Genomic DNA, 15,314 nt, shown 5'->3' on the forward strand with positions numbered 1-15,314 from the left:
GATCATGACGAAAATAGCATTGAAAACCCTCAACAAGCAAGAAAACAAGTAGATCTAACACTAAACATCCTAGATCTTCTCTAATCACCCTTAATTACCCTAGCCCATGAATCCAAGATTAATCTACTCACTAATAGACATGAATAACCCCAAAATCATGGATGATTCAAGGTTAAACATGATTAGAGAGCAAGATAATCAAGCAAAGATAAGAAATTATGATCAAGATTAGATCTTTATCCCAAAAGTGGCTTTATTTATGTGTTCTTTTTTGGGAAAAGAAGATTCGTCCCAACTTGGGAATTACAAGAGTATTTATATGGTCTTTGGAAAACCTAATGGTTTCCATAGATAAGTCTAAAATGCACTTTAAAAATGTTGATTTTCGGCCAAGGTAAAGACGCGACCCGGGTAGATACCATGGTCGCAACCCGCGTCGGCCAACCCGCGTCAGCTCCCTGTCCAGCTTCCTGGGAGGCCGCTCGGGTAAGCTAACCCACGTCCATCTACCCGCGTCGGCCCTCTCGTCCAGCTTCCTCTTCTCGCGCCCGGGTAAGGGAACCCGAGTTTGTCCAACCCGCGTCAGGGTTGATATGCCTCTAGTAAATCGATAATAACTCCTCCAATACAGCTCCAAATGACTTGAAACCACTTCCATTAGAAAGATAACTCAATTTCACACGTCACCCCAAAACATGAGCTTCAAAAGATATCTTTAAGGTCTCCATCCATGTTCATCTTTCACCCTTTTGCACCACAAATGTCTCTAAACATCTCCAAGAAATCCATAGCACACTCCAGCCCCTAATAAAGACCCATGTATGCAAAATGGACCCTAAAGATGCCTAATTCCTAATCTACATGATCATTATGTACAAGAAATGATGGTTAAAACCATGTAAATATGCAAGATATCAGAAATCATTGTTTACTGACCCTGCAATCACCACCCGAACTTTCCCCGTGTTTTGGCCTCACTCACACGGTATCGCGAATCATCCTGATAGGTCGCCCATCCTTCCACTACTCCAGCTCAAGCATGTTTAACTCTGGAGTTCTATACGGATGTGTGACGGAAAAGGTAAGTCAACTTTGGTGACAGAGGTAGCCAAATCAATTCTCTTAAGCTTTTTCATATATCACAGCTCGGGATGTTACAATTCACCCCCTCTCAAATAACGCAACGTCCTCGTTGCGCCCTATGACAGGTCTCAAGACGCCTCTCAGGTCAGAACTGAGATGACTAACAAGCTCTGATATCACTTATAAAGCCCCGATAGCGAATCTAACAAACTACAAGTTACCATGCAATCTAACAATAACAACTACTCGACCTCAATTCGATTTAATCAAACACAAACCATACAATCAGAAACGACATTCATATCATCACAACAAATAAGAGAGGAAAAAAAAATCAGAAACGCCATTCATACAATCAGAAACGACATTCATATCATCGACAATAACAAGGACATCCTCTATAACTCATAACGAAAAAAAAAGCCACTAGCCTCAGAACAGACGAACTACAACAGACGCCAGTCATATCATCAGCGAATCTAACAAACATCAAGTTAACATGCAATTTGACAATAACAACTACTGGACCTCAAGTTAACATGCAATCTATGCGGAGTTCGTAGATCGACAATAACAAGGACATCCTCTATATTTCATAACGGAAAAAAATTAAACTCATAACAGTGGAGGAACACATACCGTTTAGATTGGAAACGACAGAGAAGTTTGGATGAGAGAATAGATCGGTTTCGAGTGAGCGAACGGAGAGGTTTCGCCGTCGAGAGAGATATCACCGGACATGCTGTCGAGAAGTTTCTTCGTCGCCGTCGCCATCGAGAGAGAATCGGGTGAAGGAGAAAACTGATTTGGAGACCGCTACGCGACTTTTCCCTACACGACCTCCGCACCCAATCGCATGCTGCCAGGTGGAAGTAAGGACCATGTCGAAAACACCTTAATTAAGGTCCATGTTGCTATTTCCGTCTTTTTGATTAAAATTTCGGCCCAATTTACCTAAAGATTCAGTTAAGGCCCGGCGATAATGTTGCTCTTAGTATTAAAGAAAAATAAAAAAAAAGAAATGAAATTTAGAGAGAGAATGGACAAAAGTTTTTAGTTATGAAGTATTAAAATGACATATGTCATTCAAAAGGATAATTAACTAGTTTAAAGAAAATAAAACATAAATAAATAATATAATACTAATATTCTTTTTTAAAATTATTGGAGGTGTTCTTAAAAACTTTTCTCCTTCTCTCTTCTAATTTTTTCTTAAATGCTAAGAACTCCTCCTAACTAGTTTTCACCGTAAAATACTAGTTCAGGCCTTTTCTCAAATTTCCTTTTTTGAAGATGTATGTATAAATGTAGACAATATGTACAACAAATTAAATAACTAAATTTTCCATTCATTTCCCAACAAACACAACTTGTAAAAATATTTGATCCGTCTGGTTCCTATGTTATCTACTTTTGTTTGTTATTAATTTTTCACATGTGGCTCTCTCCAAATGTTGGGACATCATAAGACTGAATAGTAAATTCAAAATTCACTTAGATTTTTCAATATTTGAACATTAAAATAAAAGGTACTGATTTTTAACCAAATAACTAGCTAGTCATTATTAGTTTTATACCAATTTATTTCAATATGGATTCAAATTTTGATCAATTATTTCTTTAGATAATTTAGTCATATTTATGATTAGTTTAGTTCTGTTTTTACAACCACTTTTGACGTAGATAAAATTATTTGGGTCTTCAAATCAGGTTTTCTTTCTAGATATAAGCCATTCAGTTTTTTTTTTCCATACTGTACATCGATCCTTGATTAATTCAACTAACAACATATAAACATTCAAATTAATATAATTGGGAGAAGCAATATTATATAGCACGATCAAGAATTAATAAATTAAAGATAACATTTATGAAGAATAAAAAGATAATGGTGGATTTATCATATTAGGTTAATAATTACCAACGTACGTTAGGTGAAAACTCTTTGATCACATAAGAGCATGTACATCAAAGGTATATGAAGGGTTCATGCGATAAGTTCATACGTTTGACAAGAAAAAAAAATATTAAAATAACTTCTCTCTCATGAACCTGGTTCTCCTGAACTCTCTGCGGTGAACTTTTTTTGTGGTGAGTTCATCACTGTTTGTGGGTTCCACGACACGTGGTGACCCACAATTGATCTGATTTTTTTTTTTAAATTAAATAGAAAAAAGTTTTTAATAATAAAAAATTGAAAACTTGAACCCCAAATGGGGGTTCATTGATGTTCATGCTCATGTACGTACACAGGATGTTACTATTATTAGATCTAAGAGGGAAATAATTAGTTTTCTCTCAAGGACTAGCTATTACTTCTTTCACCTATCTATCGCTCTCATGCAAACGATGTTCTCTGTAGAGAGTACTTAAAGACATAAAGAGTAGTGGTCCATACATGCTGATCATTCAACGTTGCTAATCAACTTGTCGATGTCATCAACAGGGCCGTGCAAACTAGAAGCAAGAAAAAACAAATTGGCCCCATAAGCAAATTAAGAGACTAAATGAAACTAACAGATTGAAAGTATTAGATTAACAAAACTCTACCAGTGTAATCTTAGATGATGTTGAAGAAACAAAAGAATTTGTCGCTTTGTTAATTGAGAGTTAAGAAAATAATCAGAACACACTCGATTTTTTTTGTCAACATCGGAAAACAATCTATTAGGTTTGGTAACTAGGCATGGGACTTATTATCCGAGATCCGCTCCGGATCCGTTCCGAAAATAGGATATCCGGGGTGCCCGGATCCGAATCCAGATAGTAAAATCTTGGATCCGTGCAAACCGAATCCGGATCCGGATATCTTAATTTTTAGGTCCGGATATCTGGATTCGGATCCGTATTTTTAAAATACATTAAATTTTAAATTTTATTAATATTTATATTTGATATATTAATATTTATACATGAATTAATCTTATAATATTATATTTTAGTTTTTACAATATTATAAACATATATAAATATATTTATAAATATTAATTTATGTATATATTAAAAAAATTAGTATTTTTGTTAAAAAAATTATTTTTAATTATTTTGACGGATCCAAGCGTAATGATTATTGGGGATTCAGCAGCACAGGGGACTACATGGACGACAACAATTTCCAAAACACTAGATTCACTGTCTTTGTTCCGACATCTAACCTGTCTGATCTGTACAAATCAGCACGAATAGCTCCAGTATCTCTCACTTACTTCCATGCCTGCTTGGAAAATGGAAAATACACTGTGAACTTAGACTTTGCTGAGATGAGATTCACCAACGATGAAACTTATAACCGGCTTGGGAGGCGTGTGTTCGACATTTACATTCAGGTTAGCCTTTTGTTCTCACCTGGTGAAAATTAAATTTATTGTTCTTTTTCTAACGCCTTATTTTCTGCAGGAGAAACTAGTGTTAAAGGACTTCAATATCATGGATGAAGCAAAGGGAGCTCAAAAACCTATAACCAAACCATTTACTGTCAATGTCACTAACCATTTTTTAGCTATCCGGTTGAGTTGGGCTGGTAAAGGAACCACTAGGATTCCCACTAGAGGCGTGTATGGTCCTCTCATATCGGCTATTTCCATAGTTTCAGGTAGCTTTCTTAATATATCAGAAAGCATTAATGATCACTACAGTAGTTTCTTTTAATAGTAACACCTTCAAATGTGCAGATTCTAAGCCGTGTGCATCCCCCGGAAGTGGAATGAGTCTGGGAGCAAAAATTGCAATTGGACTTGGATCCATATGTCTTATTATCTTTATACTGGGTGTCCTTTGGTTTTTTGGCTGCCTTCCAAAATGTTGGCAGCAACGAAAAGGTGATTGATCGTTGCCTTCTTATCATTCTCTTTTTCTTTTGATATGTACTTGATAATATAGACCAGAGTACGGTTTCTTATGAAGTTTTTTTCCACAGATCCCAATGAAGAAGAGTTGCCATCTGGAACGTTTACGTTAAGGCAAATCAAATTTGCTACAGATGACTTCAATCCAGCCAACAAGATTGGAGAAGGTGGTTTTGGTGCTGTGTTTAAGGTAAAAGATCACTATGATGAGATTGATTCTTGTTAATATAGTGCAGTGCATGCTGATAATAGAATCTCTTCTTTTTTTGCAGGGTGTGTTATCAGATGGAAGAGTTGTAGCAGTTAAGCAGCTCTCATCTAAATCAAGACAAGGGAACAGAGAGTTTCTAAACGAGATTGGCGCAATTTCTTGTCTACAACATCCGAACCTAGTCAAGCTTCATGGCTTCTGCGTTGAGCGGTCTCAGCTGTTGCTGGTGTATGAATACTTGGAAAACAACAGTTTAGCTCAAGCCTTATTCAGTGGGTTTTTTTTTTTTTTTTTTTTTTTTTGGTTTCGGCTGATTAAAAAAAAAAAAATTAAAAAATGAACCAATCGCGGACCGCCACGTGTCGGTGGGGCCCGCGAACAGTTGACAAAACCCACCACGATCGTTTCTTCATTCAGACTTTTTGCAACCGGTTTTCCACTTTTGTGGGACCCAAAATCTTTAAAAACTCCCTTTGGAACCTGCAATAATGGTGCTCTAAATGAATCTAACAGATTGAAATTATTAGATTAACAAAACTCTACCAGTGTAATCGTAGATGATGTTGAAGAAACAAAAGACTTTGTCGCTTTGTTAATTGAGAGTTAAGAAAATAATTAGAACACACTCGATTTTTTTTGTCAACAACGGAAAACAATCTATTAGGTTTTGGTAGCTGGTTCTATTTTTCTTTTTAGGTATTTATATACTTATTGCTGATTATTAACCAATTTCCTTTTTATTTATTTTTCTTTTTTAATAAGCGCAGTTAGTTTTTCTTTATTTTCGTTTATCAAAAAGTATTAATTTAAATAAAACAAAACATCAAACTAGGCATTTTAACCCAGAGCGTTTGGAGTAGGCTAACTAACCGTTGCTTACACCATCTGAGCTACTTAATTATTTTGAAAATTGGCCCCAAGATCAATTTTAAACTTGTTGGCCCTCAAGCACATGCTTGATTAGCCTATATCGAGGCACGGCCCTGGTCATCAATAAAGTTGAATGTATATAGTCATCGTCATGTAATCAAATATAAGAACTATGTAAATTAACCATCAAAGTGTTTTCGCGACACTTCTAGACAAATTTAAACTAATGTTTTTTTATACTCCGTCGAGAGTATAGGTTAGACTAAGCTCCAACTAACCGGTGAGAGTATAGGTTAGACTAAGCTCCAACTGGTGACTTTTAGGAAACAAGGAATAAATAAAAAATAACGTATGAGAATAAAATAGTAGGAATGAAAAATAAAATTATTCTTTTTCAAATTTAATAAAGAATAATTTTGCTTTTTTTATTTTATTTACAATTAAAAGAGAAGAAATGAAAAAAAAAATCTTGTAAATGGTAATTATTTTTAGAAATGATAAAGAATTGAATATTTTTTTCTCGTACTTTGGTCACCATTCAAAACCTTAAAGTTTTAGTCTTGAAATTTTAGTATTATCAAACTAAAATCTCCTCAAAAGCAAATTTAAAGACATTACATCATATATAATCTCAATTTGCAGTTTTAAAGATTTTTCGTAATAATCTAGAAGCTGGATGGATAGCTTTGAGTTTTTTTTTTTTTTTTTTTGACTACTAGCTTTGAGTTTTTACAGAGAGGGAAATACAGCAACTTTACAAACCAAACAAATCACACAAAATATTGGTGGACCCGTTGAATGAAGGTAAACACTTCGTGCCCATAAAAGCCCACAAAGTCTCTCTGAAACCCTAAGGTTACCTTTTTTTTAATCAAAATAGTACTTGATTAAGCAAATGGAAGTTACTCTGTTACGAGAACAGAGAAGTGTAGAGAATACAGAGCAGTCTTAGCAATAGAGTCAGCAACAGAGTTCGCTAAACGCGGAATAAAACAAAAGGAGATAGATTCAAAAGAGCGAGCCAAGATTTTTATATCATGGAGAACGCCTTTCAAGCTAACATCTTGTCCCTGAGACTTCAAGAGCAGGATGAGAGACTTTGAGTCCGAGTAGACACGAAGACTACTGACATGTGATGAGATAGCTGCCGTTAATGCAGCTTTAACCGCCAGAGCCTCAGCCATAAGAGTCGAGGGCACAAAACGCCGGTGAGAGGAAGATGTTTCTGCGCATACATCCAAGGAATCTCGGAGTTGCCAGCCCATACCACAGTTACCTGTTGAAGAGTCCCAAGCTGCATCTGAGAAAGAAGACCATGTATAAGAGTTAGCAGTTGGGAGAGAACCGTATGGGACCACATAATGTGGTAGAGAAGGCTTTTCGACATAAGTCTGAGCAGCCTTCCAAGCTCTAGCATCTTGGATCGCTTTCAACACTGAGCATTCTTCCGAGAAACTCTTATCCTCAAATAAGAGTTTGTTCCGATTAGTCCAAAGACCCCAAAGAACCCACAGATACAGTGGGGTGCTTCCTAACCCTGTTGGAGGAAGTGAGATCATTCTTCTACAATGTAGAAGCAGTTGGGCGATCGATTCGATGTTGGTGTGTGATGGTTTGTGGAGACATGGAAGAAAATCCCAAACCTTCACAGCGAAAGGGCATTGGAGTAAGATATGTAACCCAGTTTCCTGAGCCCCACAACGTCGACAGACCGGAGATACCGAGAGGCCACAAGCTTCCAGCAAAGATCCAACCGGCAGAGCCTTGCAATTTGATTTCCAAAGGAAGTGTTTAATCTTCGGGGAGGTCTCAACCTGCCATACACACTTTTTCCAATCAAACTCCTTGTCCTTCACATTGCCATTGAAGAGTTTTGCAATCGCATAGCCTGATCTTGTCGAGTAGATTCCATTGGCGTTTGGTAGCCAGACTCTCTCGTCCTCCAACTGAAAAGAGCTAGGAACTAGCTTGCGGATATCCTCCTCATACTGAGGTAGGGTCTCTTGTATAGCAGCAACATTCCAGTCTTTCGAGGTAGGGTCTATTAGCTTTGACACACTCCAGAACTGATTCTCGTTAGTTGGAGGCCCGATTGGGGATATAGGCTCAGATGTAGATAACCATGGTTCAGTCCATATGCTTACTTCCTGTCCCGACCCCAGAGCCCATCCTAGTCCTTTTAGTAACAGGCCTCTCCCCAGCAGGACGCCTCTCCATCAATGAGAGATGCTGTTAGTGGCCGGTACTTCAAGGAAAGGGGTCCTCATGCAGTACTTCCCGATCACAATCCTTGCGAGAAGAGAGTTGGGGTCCTTAAGGATCCTCCAAGATATTTTTGCAAGCGTCGCATCATTGAATTGTGCTATCTCTCTAAACCCAAGACCCCCCGCGTTTTTTGGTTTTGGGAGGTTACTACAAGAAACCCAACACATCTTTTTGATCTCAGGGGAGAGATCCCACAAAAATCTCGTAAGGACGGATTGGAGCTGCTTGACGAGCGATAAGGGCAACTTGAAACAAGACATGGAGTAGGTAGGCATTGCAGCCAGGACCGCCTTCAATAGTACCATTTTGCCCGCCCCTGAAAGGAACCTACTAGTCCAGCTTTGTGCCTTCTGTCGCATACGATCAACTAGGGCTGCGAAGATATTGCGTTTCTTTCTCCCGAAGTGTTCCGGCAGCCCTAGGTATTTGCCTATGCCTCCCTCATTCTCTATATGGAACAGCTCGCGGATGCGTCGTTTGTCTTCTCCCAGGGTTTTTGCTCCAAAGGTTATAGATGATTTTTCAAGGTTGATGCATTGTCCCGAGGCGCCTTCATATTTCTTGAGGATCGAAAGAAGGGCAGTGCAGCTCCTAGAGTCTGTCCTATGGAAGAACATAGTATCGTCCGCAAAAAGCAAGTGGTTGATCGCTGGGCTATTACGGGAGACTTTTATACCGACCACCTCCCCTTGTGACTGCGCTTTCTTGCAAAGCCCCGATAGAACTTCCGTACAAAGGATGAAGAGGTACGGGGACAAGGGGTCGCCCTGACGGATCCCACGGGTAGGTACTACTCGACCCTGAGCTGCGCCATTTATGAGGTACGAGTAAGCTACTGAGGAGACACATTTCATTATCCAAGAGATCCAGATATCATGGAAACCAAACTGTGCAAGGACGTTTCGTAGGAAGCCCCACTCGATGCGATCATATGCTTGCTCATATCCGCCTTAATCGCCATACTACATCAGACTGTTGCTCATGAGTGCTGTAGATAGTGGAGAATTTCATGTGTGATCAAAACGTTATCCGCTATTGAACGTCCCTTAACAAAAGCGGACTGATGGTCGGATATCAGACTCGGCAGGAACTGCTGCAATCGACGGGTAAGGAGCTTTGCAACAATCTTATAATGGGTGTTGCATAGAGCGATTGGCCGGTACTCCGTCACTTTCCTCGGGCCTACAATTTTTGGGATCAACCTCACATGGGTTTCATTTTGCCGGGGGTCCAGCGATCCTGTCGCAAAGAAAGCTAGGATGTCTTTTGTGATGTCCTCGCCAATGATGTCCCAAAAGGAATGGTAAAAACTTGCCGAGAACCCGTCCAGTCCCGGAGCTTTATCGGGATGAATAGAGAACAAGGCTTCCTTTACTTCTAGTGGGGTAGGAGGAGCAATCAATGTTTGATTCATCTCTGTGGTTACCTTAGAGGAGATCCCTTCCTGAACCACCTGAGAGGAGTCCGACATTTGGGACGTAAATAACCAAGTATAGTACTCAGTCATAGTCTGAACAATCTCCTCCTCCTTATAAACCGCATTGCCTTCGCCATCTTCCAGCACTGAAAACTATTCAGAGCTCTTCTTCCTTGTGTAGATGCATGAAAGAAAGTCGTATTACGGTCACTGCTGTGGAGCCATTGGATACGGCTCCGTTGTCGCCAGTAGATCTCCTCTTCTTTGTAGGCAGCTTCGAGGGAAGCTGTGATTGTAGCGATAGTGAGTGTATCGGTGTGGAGCAAGAAAGGGCCGCCTCCAGCTCCTCTTGGGCCTTTCTGATCGCGATGTTACTATTAATATTCTGCTCCCGAGTCCACTGTATGATGCAATGGCGAACACGGTTGATCTTCGAAGTAACATCCTCGGCTGACGCGCTACTCTAGTGGTCACCAACGATTTGACGGATCTCCAGCTTGTCTTTGAGACGTCTATCAAAATGGAACAAGCCCCGTTTCTTTTTGCAGGTCACATCAAAGTGGATAACTATAGGTCGATGATCAGAACCTTCAAACCTAAGATACTCACAGCGACCTGTCGGAAAACGCTCAAACCAAGCGCAGTTTGCCATCGCTCTATCCAGTCTTGACTGGATGAAGTGATTGTATCTCGTTCCTCTCCAAGAAAGCTGGTTCCCGGAGTGTTGGAGGTCCCATAGTCCCATCTGAGAGACGAGACTTCTAAACGATAAGACGATAAGAAAGATCCCTCCCAGCGAGCAGGACCTCCCACCTTTTCGGAGTTATCTAAGAGATCATTAAAATCTCCCGTGATCAACCACGATTCATCCCTTCTGGTAACTTTTGACGGTTCGCGGCAAGGGGAGCTCCATAAATGAAGGATACAAAACAAAAGGATCATTGTGCCTCAATACGAGTATCAATGATATTTGCAGAGGAGAAAGAGAATTTCAACCTGAATATCATCCCTAAGGTTACCTTTTCTTTGTCATTAAAGTCATATATAGTCATATGCTTCAAAGATGAATTGGCTTTTGGAAAAGGGACCATTAATCTCTCACTTTCTCACCTTCATCTCCTCTTTTTCTTCCATGCAGCTCCTCCACTACTCTTCTATCCACATATATATCGATCTTTACGTTTTAATACAGCATCTGTTCCTTTTTAGTTTGTTTATAAAAAGCAACAAGAAATATGTGTTTATTTTGTTAGATTTGAGATTAAGGTTAATTTTTACTCTTATGCAAAAAACACTGTATATGTATCATAATCTTATTTTTCTAGACACGTTTATATTATATCTTAGAGTGTTTATAGGATGGACCTGTACGTTCATCACTAAAACAATAACCAATAAAAAAACTGCCAAGTCATATTTCTTTTATAGAAAAAAATAAAAATAATCAAAAAATAATATTAATTGCCAAAAAAAAAAAATTATCGTTGCAAAACTCAAAAGCCTAAACACTATACCCAAAAAATTAAACACTATATCTTAGAGTTATGGATTTAGGATTTTGGGTTTTAAGTTTAGAGTTTAAGTTTCATGGTTTAGAGTTTAGTGTCTTGGTAACGGTATTTAAGATTTATGGTTTAAAGTTTTGTTGACGGTGTTACCAACGTCAAATTTTTTTTTGGCAATTAATACTATAATCTGGTTATTTATTATTATTATTTTCATAAATAGAATATGACTTGGTTATTTTTATTGGCTATTATTTAGTGGTGAACCTAGACAGAGGGTGAATCTAAGAAAAAAATTATATTTTATAAGTTGTTCCCTGTATCAATTACAGTACATCTAATCATTAATACATAACAATTCTTCATCTACATGGAAGATAAAATTAAAGACAGATTTCGAGGGACAAGCATATCTTGCATCATCCATGACGTGTAACCTCACAATCTATAATATACATCAACTTATGGTAAAATTTATATCTAAAAGTCCCAGATTATTGGCAGATAAGATTATTATACAACAAATGCAATCAAAGTTAAAGAATACATGAACCCACGTGTCTCTTTCGTGGTTATATATACTCCAGATTCTAACTCTATAGTATGTTTGACAAAAAAAAAAAAAACTAATAGTATTTTCATTTTTGAAACAGGAAAAGTCTATAGTATATAAACAATTACTGTCAATAAAAATATTAGTTTTGTAAGACTATTTTTGAAACTTAGACGACCCTAATATACGGCATACTTTCAGAGCCGTTACTGAAATTTTAAAGACTAGAAGCAAAAGCAAAAAAATTGGCTGCTTTTAGAAAAAAATTACAAAAACATAAAAAGATAAAATGATCCAAAGGGTACTCGAACTATGGTGGCTAGTATATACACCTGTTTTCAAAAGTAAGATTTTCTAAAGTATTCACGCTTATACGCTTATTAAGAATTTAATAAATGTTTATAATTTAATTTATTTTTTACTTATATACACTTTCCAATAACTTTCCACCAATAAAATTTAATCAATTCAAATATTCTCAATTAATGTTTTTCAAAAGTAAAAAAAAAGTACCTTAACAATATAGAAAATCTATCTTTATGGAACAAGAAAAAAATCTAAAAAATCTTACTTTCGAGAATGGAAAGAGTATATTTTATAAAAAGAACTTTGCCACTAAACTAAATGAAACTTTTGGAAATGTTGGCCGAAATATTTATATAAAATAATAGGCTGGAAGCAAGTGCTTCCTTTGCTTACCCTAAGAGCATGTTTATTATAGGTCTCTTAGGTTGAGTCTCTTAGCGTAATATAAGATACGATCTCTTAGCTTTTAACTAAAAAGCTAAGAAACGTCTCTTAAATAAGAGATATAAGACCTGTCCAATAGGGATTCTTCCCATTGGGGTTCTTAATATATGTATTATGTATATATATGTATATATATATATTATATATGTGTAAATAATTATGGGGTCTACAATTATTGTGGAAGCCCATAAATAAGAGTTCTTAGGGATTCTTAAAACCCTCTTTTAAGAACCCTTATTTATGGGGTTCCACAAAAATTGTGGACCCCACAATTACTTATATATATACATACATATATATATATATATATATACATAACACATAGATTAAGAACCCCAACGGGAAGAATTCCCGTTGGAGGTGCTCTAATAGACGTCTCTTAGCTTTTTAGTTAAAAGCTAAGAGCATGTATCTTATATTACGCTAAAAGATCTAATCTAAGAAATCTGCAATAAACATGCTCTAAGTGCCGGCTCTGCATACTTTTATAGCTAAACAAGACATATCACCTTTTTCTGAAAGGAAAGAACAAGACCATAACTTTATCACTATTTTGGGAGAAAATCAACCAAAACAAAACCATTCTTAAAACCTTAAGACTTTCAGATCTCTAGCTTTTTAAATAATTTTATAGAAATTTATAATTAATGACTTTGATTTTATGTGAATCTTTTATTAATGGACCACTCACTACAAGAAATATGGGTTTTGATAGCAGTAGAGGATAGCGTTTTTTGTCTTTCTGCTATGGTTGACATACCCTTTAGTTTTAGATAGCGTTTATATATTTGGAAACCCTATGAAAAGATGATATATTTAAAAACGCTATGATATCATATTTTTAATAGCACAAAATTAAAAACGCTATGTTTGTCTTTTTAAATCACTAAACCCTAAACGAATTTTTAAACCCTAAAATCTAAACACAAACTTTAAACTCTAATATTCTAACATTAAATCTTAAATTTAACTTAAAATATTAAATATAAAATTAAAGTTATTTCTTTTTAAAAATTAATTGCAAATATCAATACCCTAAACCTTTAACCATATACTCAACCTCTATTCTAAACTCATAACTTTAAATTTAAACTCTAAATAAAAAAATAATTAAACTTAAATCTAATTCTTAAAATAAATTCAAATTTGGTTTCAAACTTTAGCTTAAAATCTTAAATCAATACTCCAAACTTTTAACCCTCAAACCCTATATATATATATATATATATATATATATATATATATCATACTTCAATCAAATTAATCATATACCCTAAACTCTAACTAAAATATTAAAACTCTTCCTTTTCAAAAAAAATAATATTAAAACTCTAATATTTTATATTATTTAACTTTAAATTGCATATTGCTTATAAAAGTAAAATCTAATCATCTTATTAATCATAGTTATTTTGCTGAGTTTGTTAATCTTAATTTTATTTGACTTAAATTGCTTGTAGAAAGTGAAATATAACCATTTTGTAATCTTATATCATTAGTTTTATAAAATCAATACATAAATTTTAAATTTATATTTTTAAAAGTTTAGTCACAAATCTTAATCCCACAATTATAATAATAACTAGATTATCAACTACAAAATAAAAATAACAATTAAATATACCAAACATTAAAGAAATAGAGTACAACAAAGAAAAAAAAAACAAAGAGAAAAAACCTTGACCAATAGGAGGAGCCAATTCAGAATGGTGAAGATAACTATAATATTAATCACAACCGTTGATAGACCTTAAATCTAACGGATATTATTATTCTTTTTTTCTCATTATCTCTTTATTCTTTTTGTTTCTCACGACTCACGACCTTTGCGATTCCTCATAGATCTTAAACTAAATTATCAATCTTCCCACAATCCTCCGCAATCTCATCTCTTCATCTCTCATAACCTCTGGTCCTCTGCAATCTTCTTCTTTCTGGTGAAGCTCGTCACCTCCTCCTTTTGAAACCATCACTGGTCACCACCAATGCCGTCCGACACCACCACTCGTCACCACCATCGCCATCCGACAACATAGACCTCTCTCTCTCTCTCTCTCCCTCTCTGATTTTGTTTTGATTTTTTGGTACAGGAAGGTGGGTCGTGAGCAGAGTTGGTGGTTGTCGTGAGCTTGATGACAGGGGAGGTACGGCATCGTTGCTAGCGGCCTCTGCTCACCAGAGAGTGAAGACAAAGGAGATACCGCGTGATGCGCCGGATGATGATGACAAGACGTGATGTGGCGGTATGACGATGGCGTGATGTGGCGGTTTAGATTTATATTTAGGTTTTTCTGCTTTGGTTTAGTGTTTTTCTTACTTCTGTGTAGTTTGTTTTTGATATATGGTGTTTTTCACATCATTGTATAGGTGTTTTCGTATTGATTCGAGTCCTTAATCCGTGTCAGTTTAGTCCTTTTTGATCTTTTTCAGGTCTGGAGTTGGTAGAAGAATGAAGAGAGGGTGCTTGAAGAGAAGTTGTCCTTTTGGAGCATTTTGCGGAGAACACTCAAGCAGAACAAGCAGACGGAGTGATCCCGAGGTTGTTCCTGACAAATAAGGAAGCTTCTATTCTCGGAAATTAAGGCCATGTTGCCCTAATATCTTTTCTACCTATTGGCGCCTCCATAAAAGACGCCACCTATCCTATTTTTTATTTTCTACGCTAGTTTTTACAAGAGAACTATTAGCTTTTGCGATCTGCAACTTGTAAGGGAGAAGAATCCATTCTCGCATAGAGAAGACCATCTGAACCCTTTGTTTACTACTCTTATTATTATGCAGTTTCATTCAGAATCTATGTCTTTGATTGCTTGCA

The 15,314-nt window shown here is 36.5% G+C and overlaps 2 protein-coding genes across 2 annotated transcripts; one reads left to right on the forward strand and one right to left on the reverse strand.

Moving 5' to 3' along the window:
* The first annotated feature begins 4,146 nt into the window (after positions 1-4,146).
* LOC106297718 (probable LRR receptor-like serine/threonine-protein kinase RFK1) lies at positions 4,147-5,657 on the forward strand. The gene is made up of 6 exons (XM_013733907.1): positions 4,147-4,409; positions 4,480-4,675; positions 4,755-4,901; positions 5,000-5,118; positions 5,201-5,411; positions 5,653-5,657. The coding sequence occupies exons 1-6, from the start codon at positions 4,182-4,184 to the stop codon at positions 5,655-5,657; spliced, it is 906 nt and encodes a 301-aa protein (XP_013589361.1). The 5' UTR covers positions 4,147-4,181.
* Positions 5,658-6,911: 1,254 nt separating this feature from the next.
* Positions 6,912-9,128, reverse strand: LOC106297720. The gene is made up of 2 exons (XM_013733908.1): positions 8,256-9,128; positions 6,912-8,156 (listed from the first exon to the last, which is right to left on the reverse strand). Exons 1-2 carry the CDS (start codon positions 9,126-9,128, stop codon positions 6,912-6,914), a joined length of 2,118 nt encoding a protein of 705 aa, XP_013589362.1.
* Positions 9,129-15,314: the final 6,186 nt, after the last annotated feature.

This window comes from Brassica oleracea, chromosome C6 (genome assembly GCF_000695525.1).
Source record: "Brassica oleracea var. oleracea cultivar TO1000 chromosome C6, BOL, whole genome shotgun sequence".
Taxonomy (NCBI): Eukaryota; Viridiplantae; Streptophyta; class Magnoliopsida; order Brassicales; family Brassicaceae; genus Brassica; species Brassica oleracea.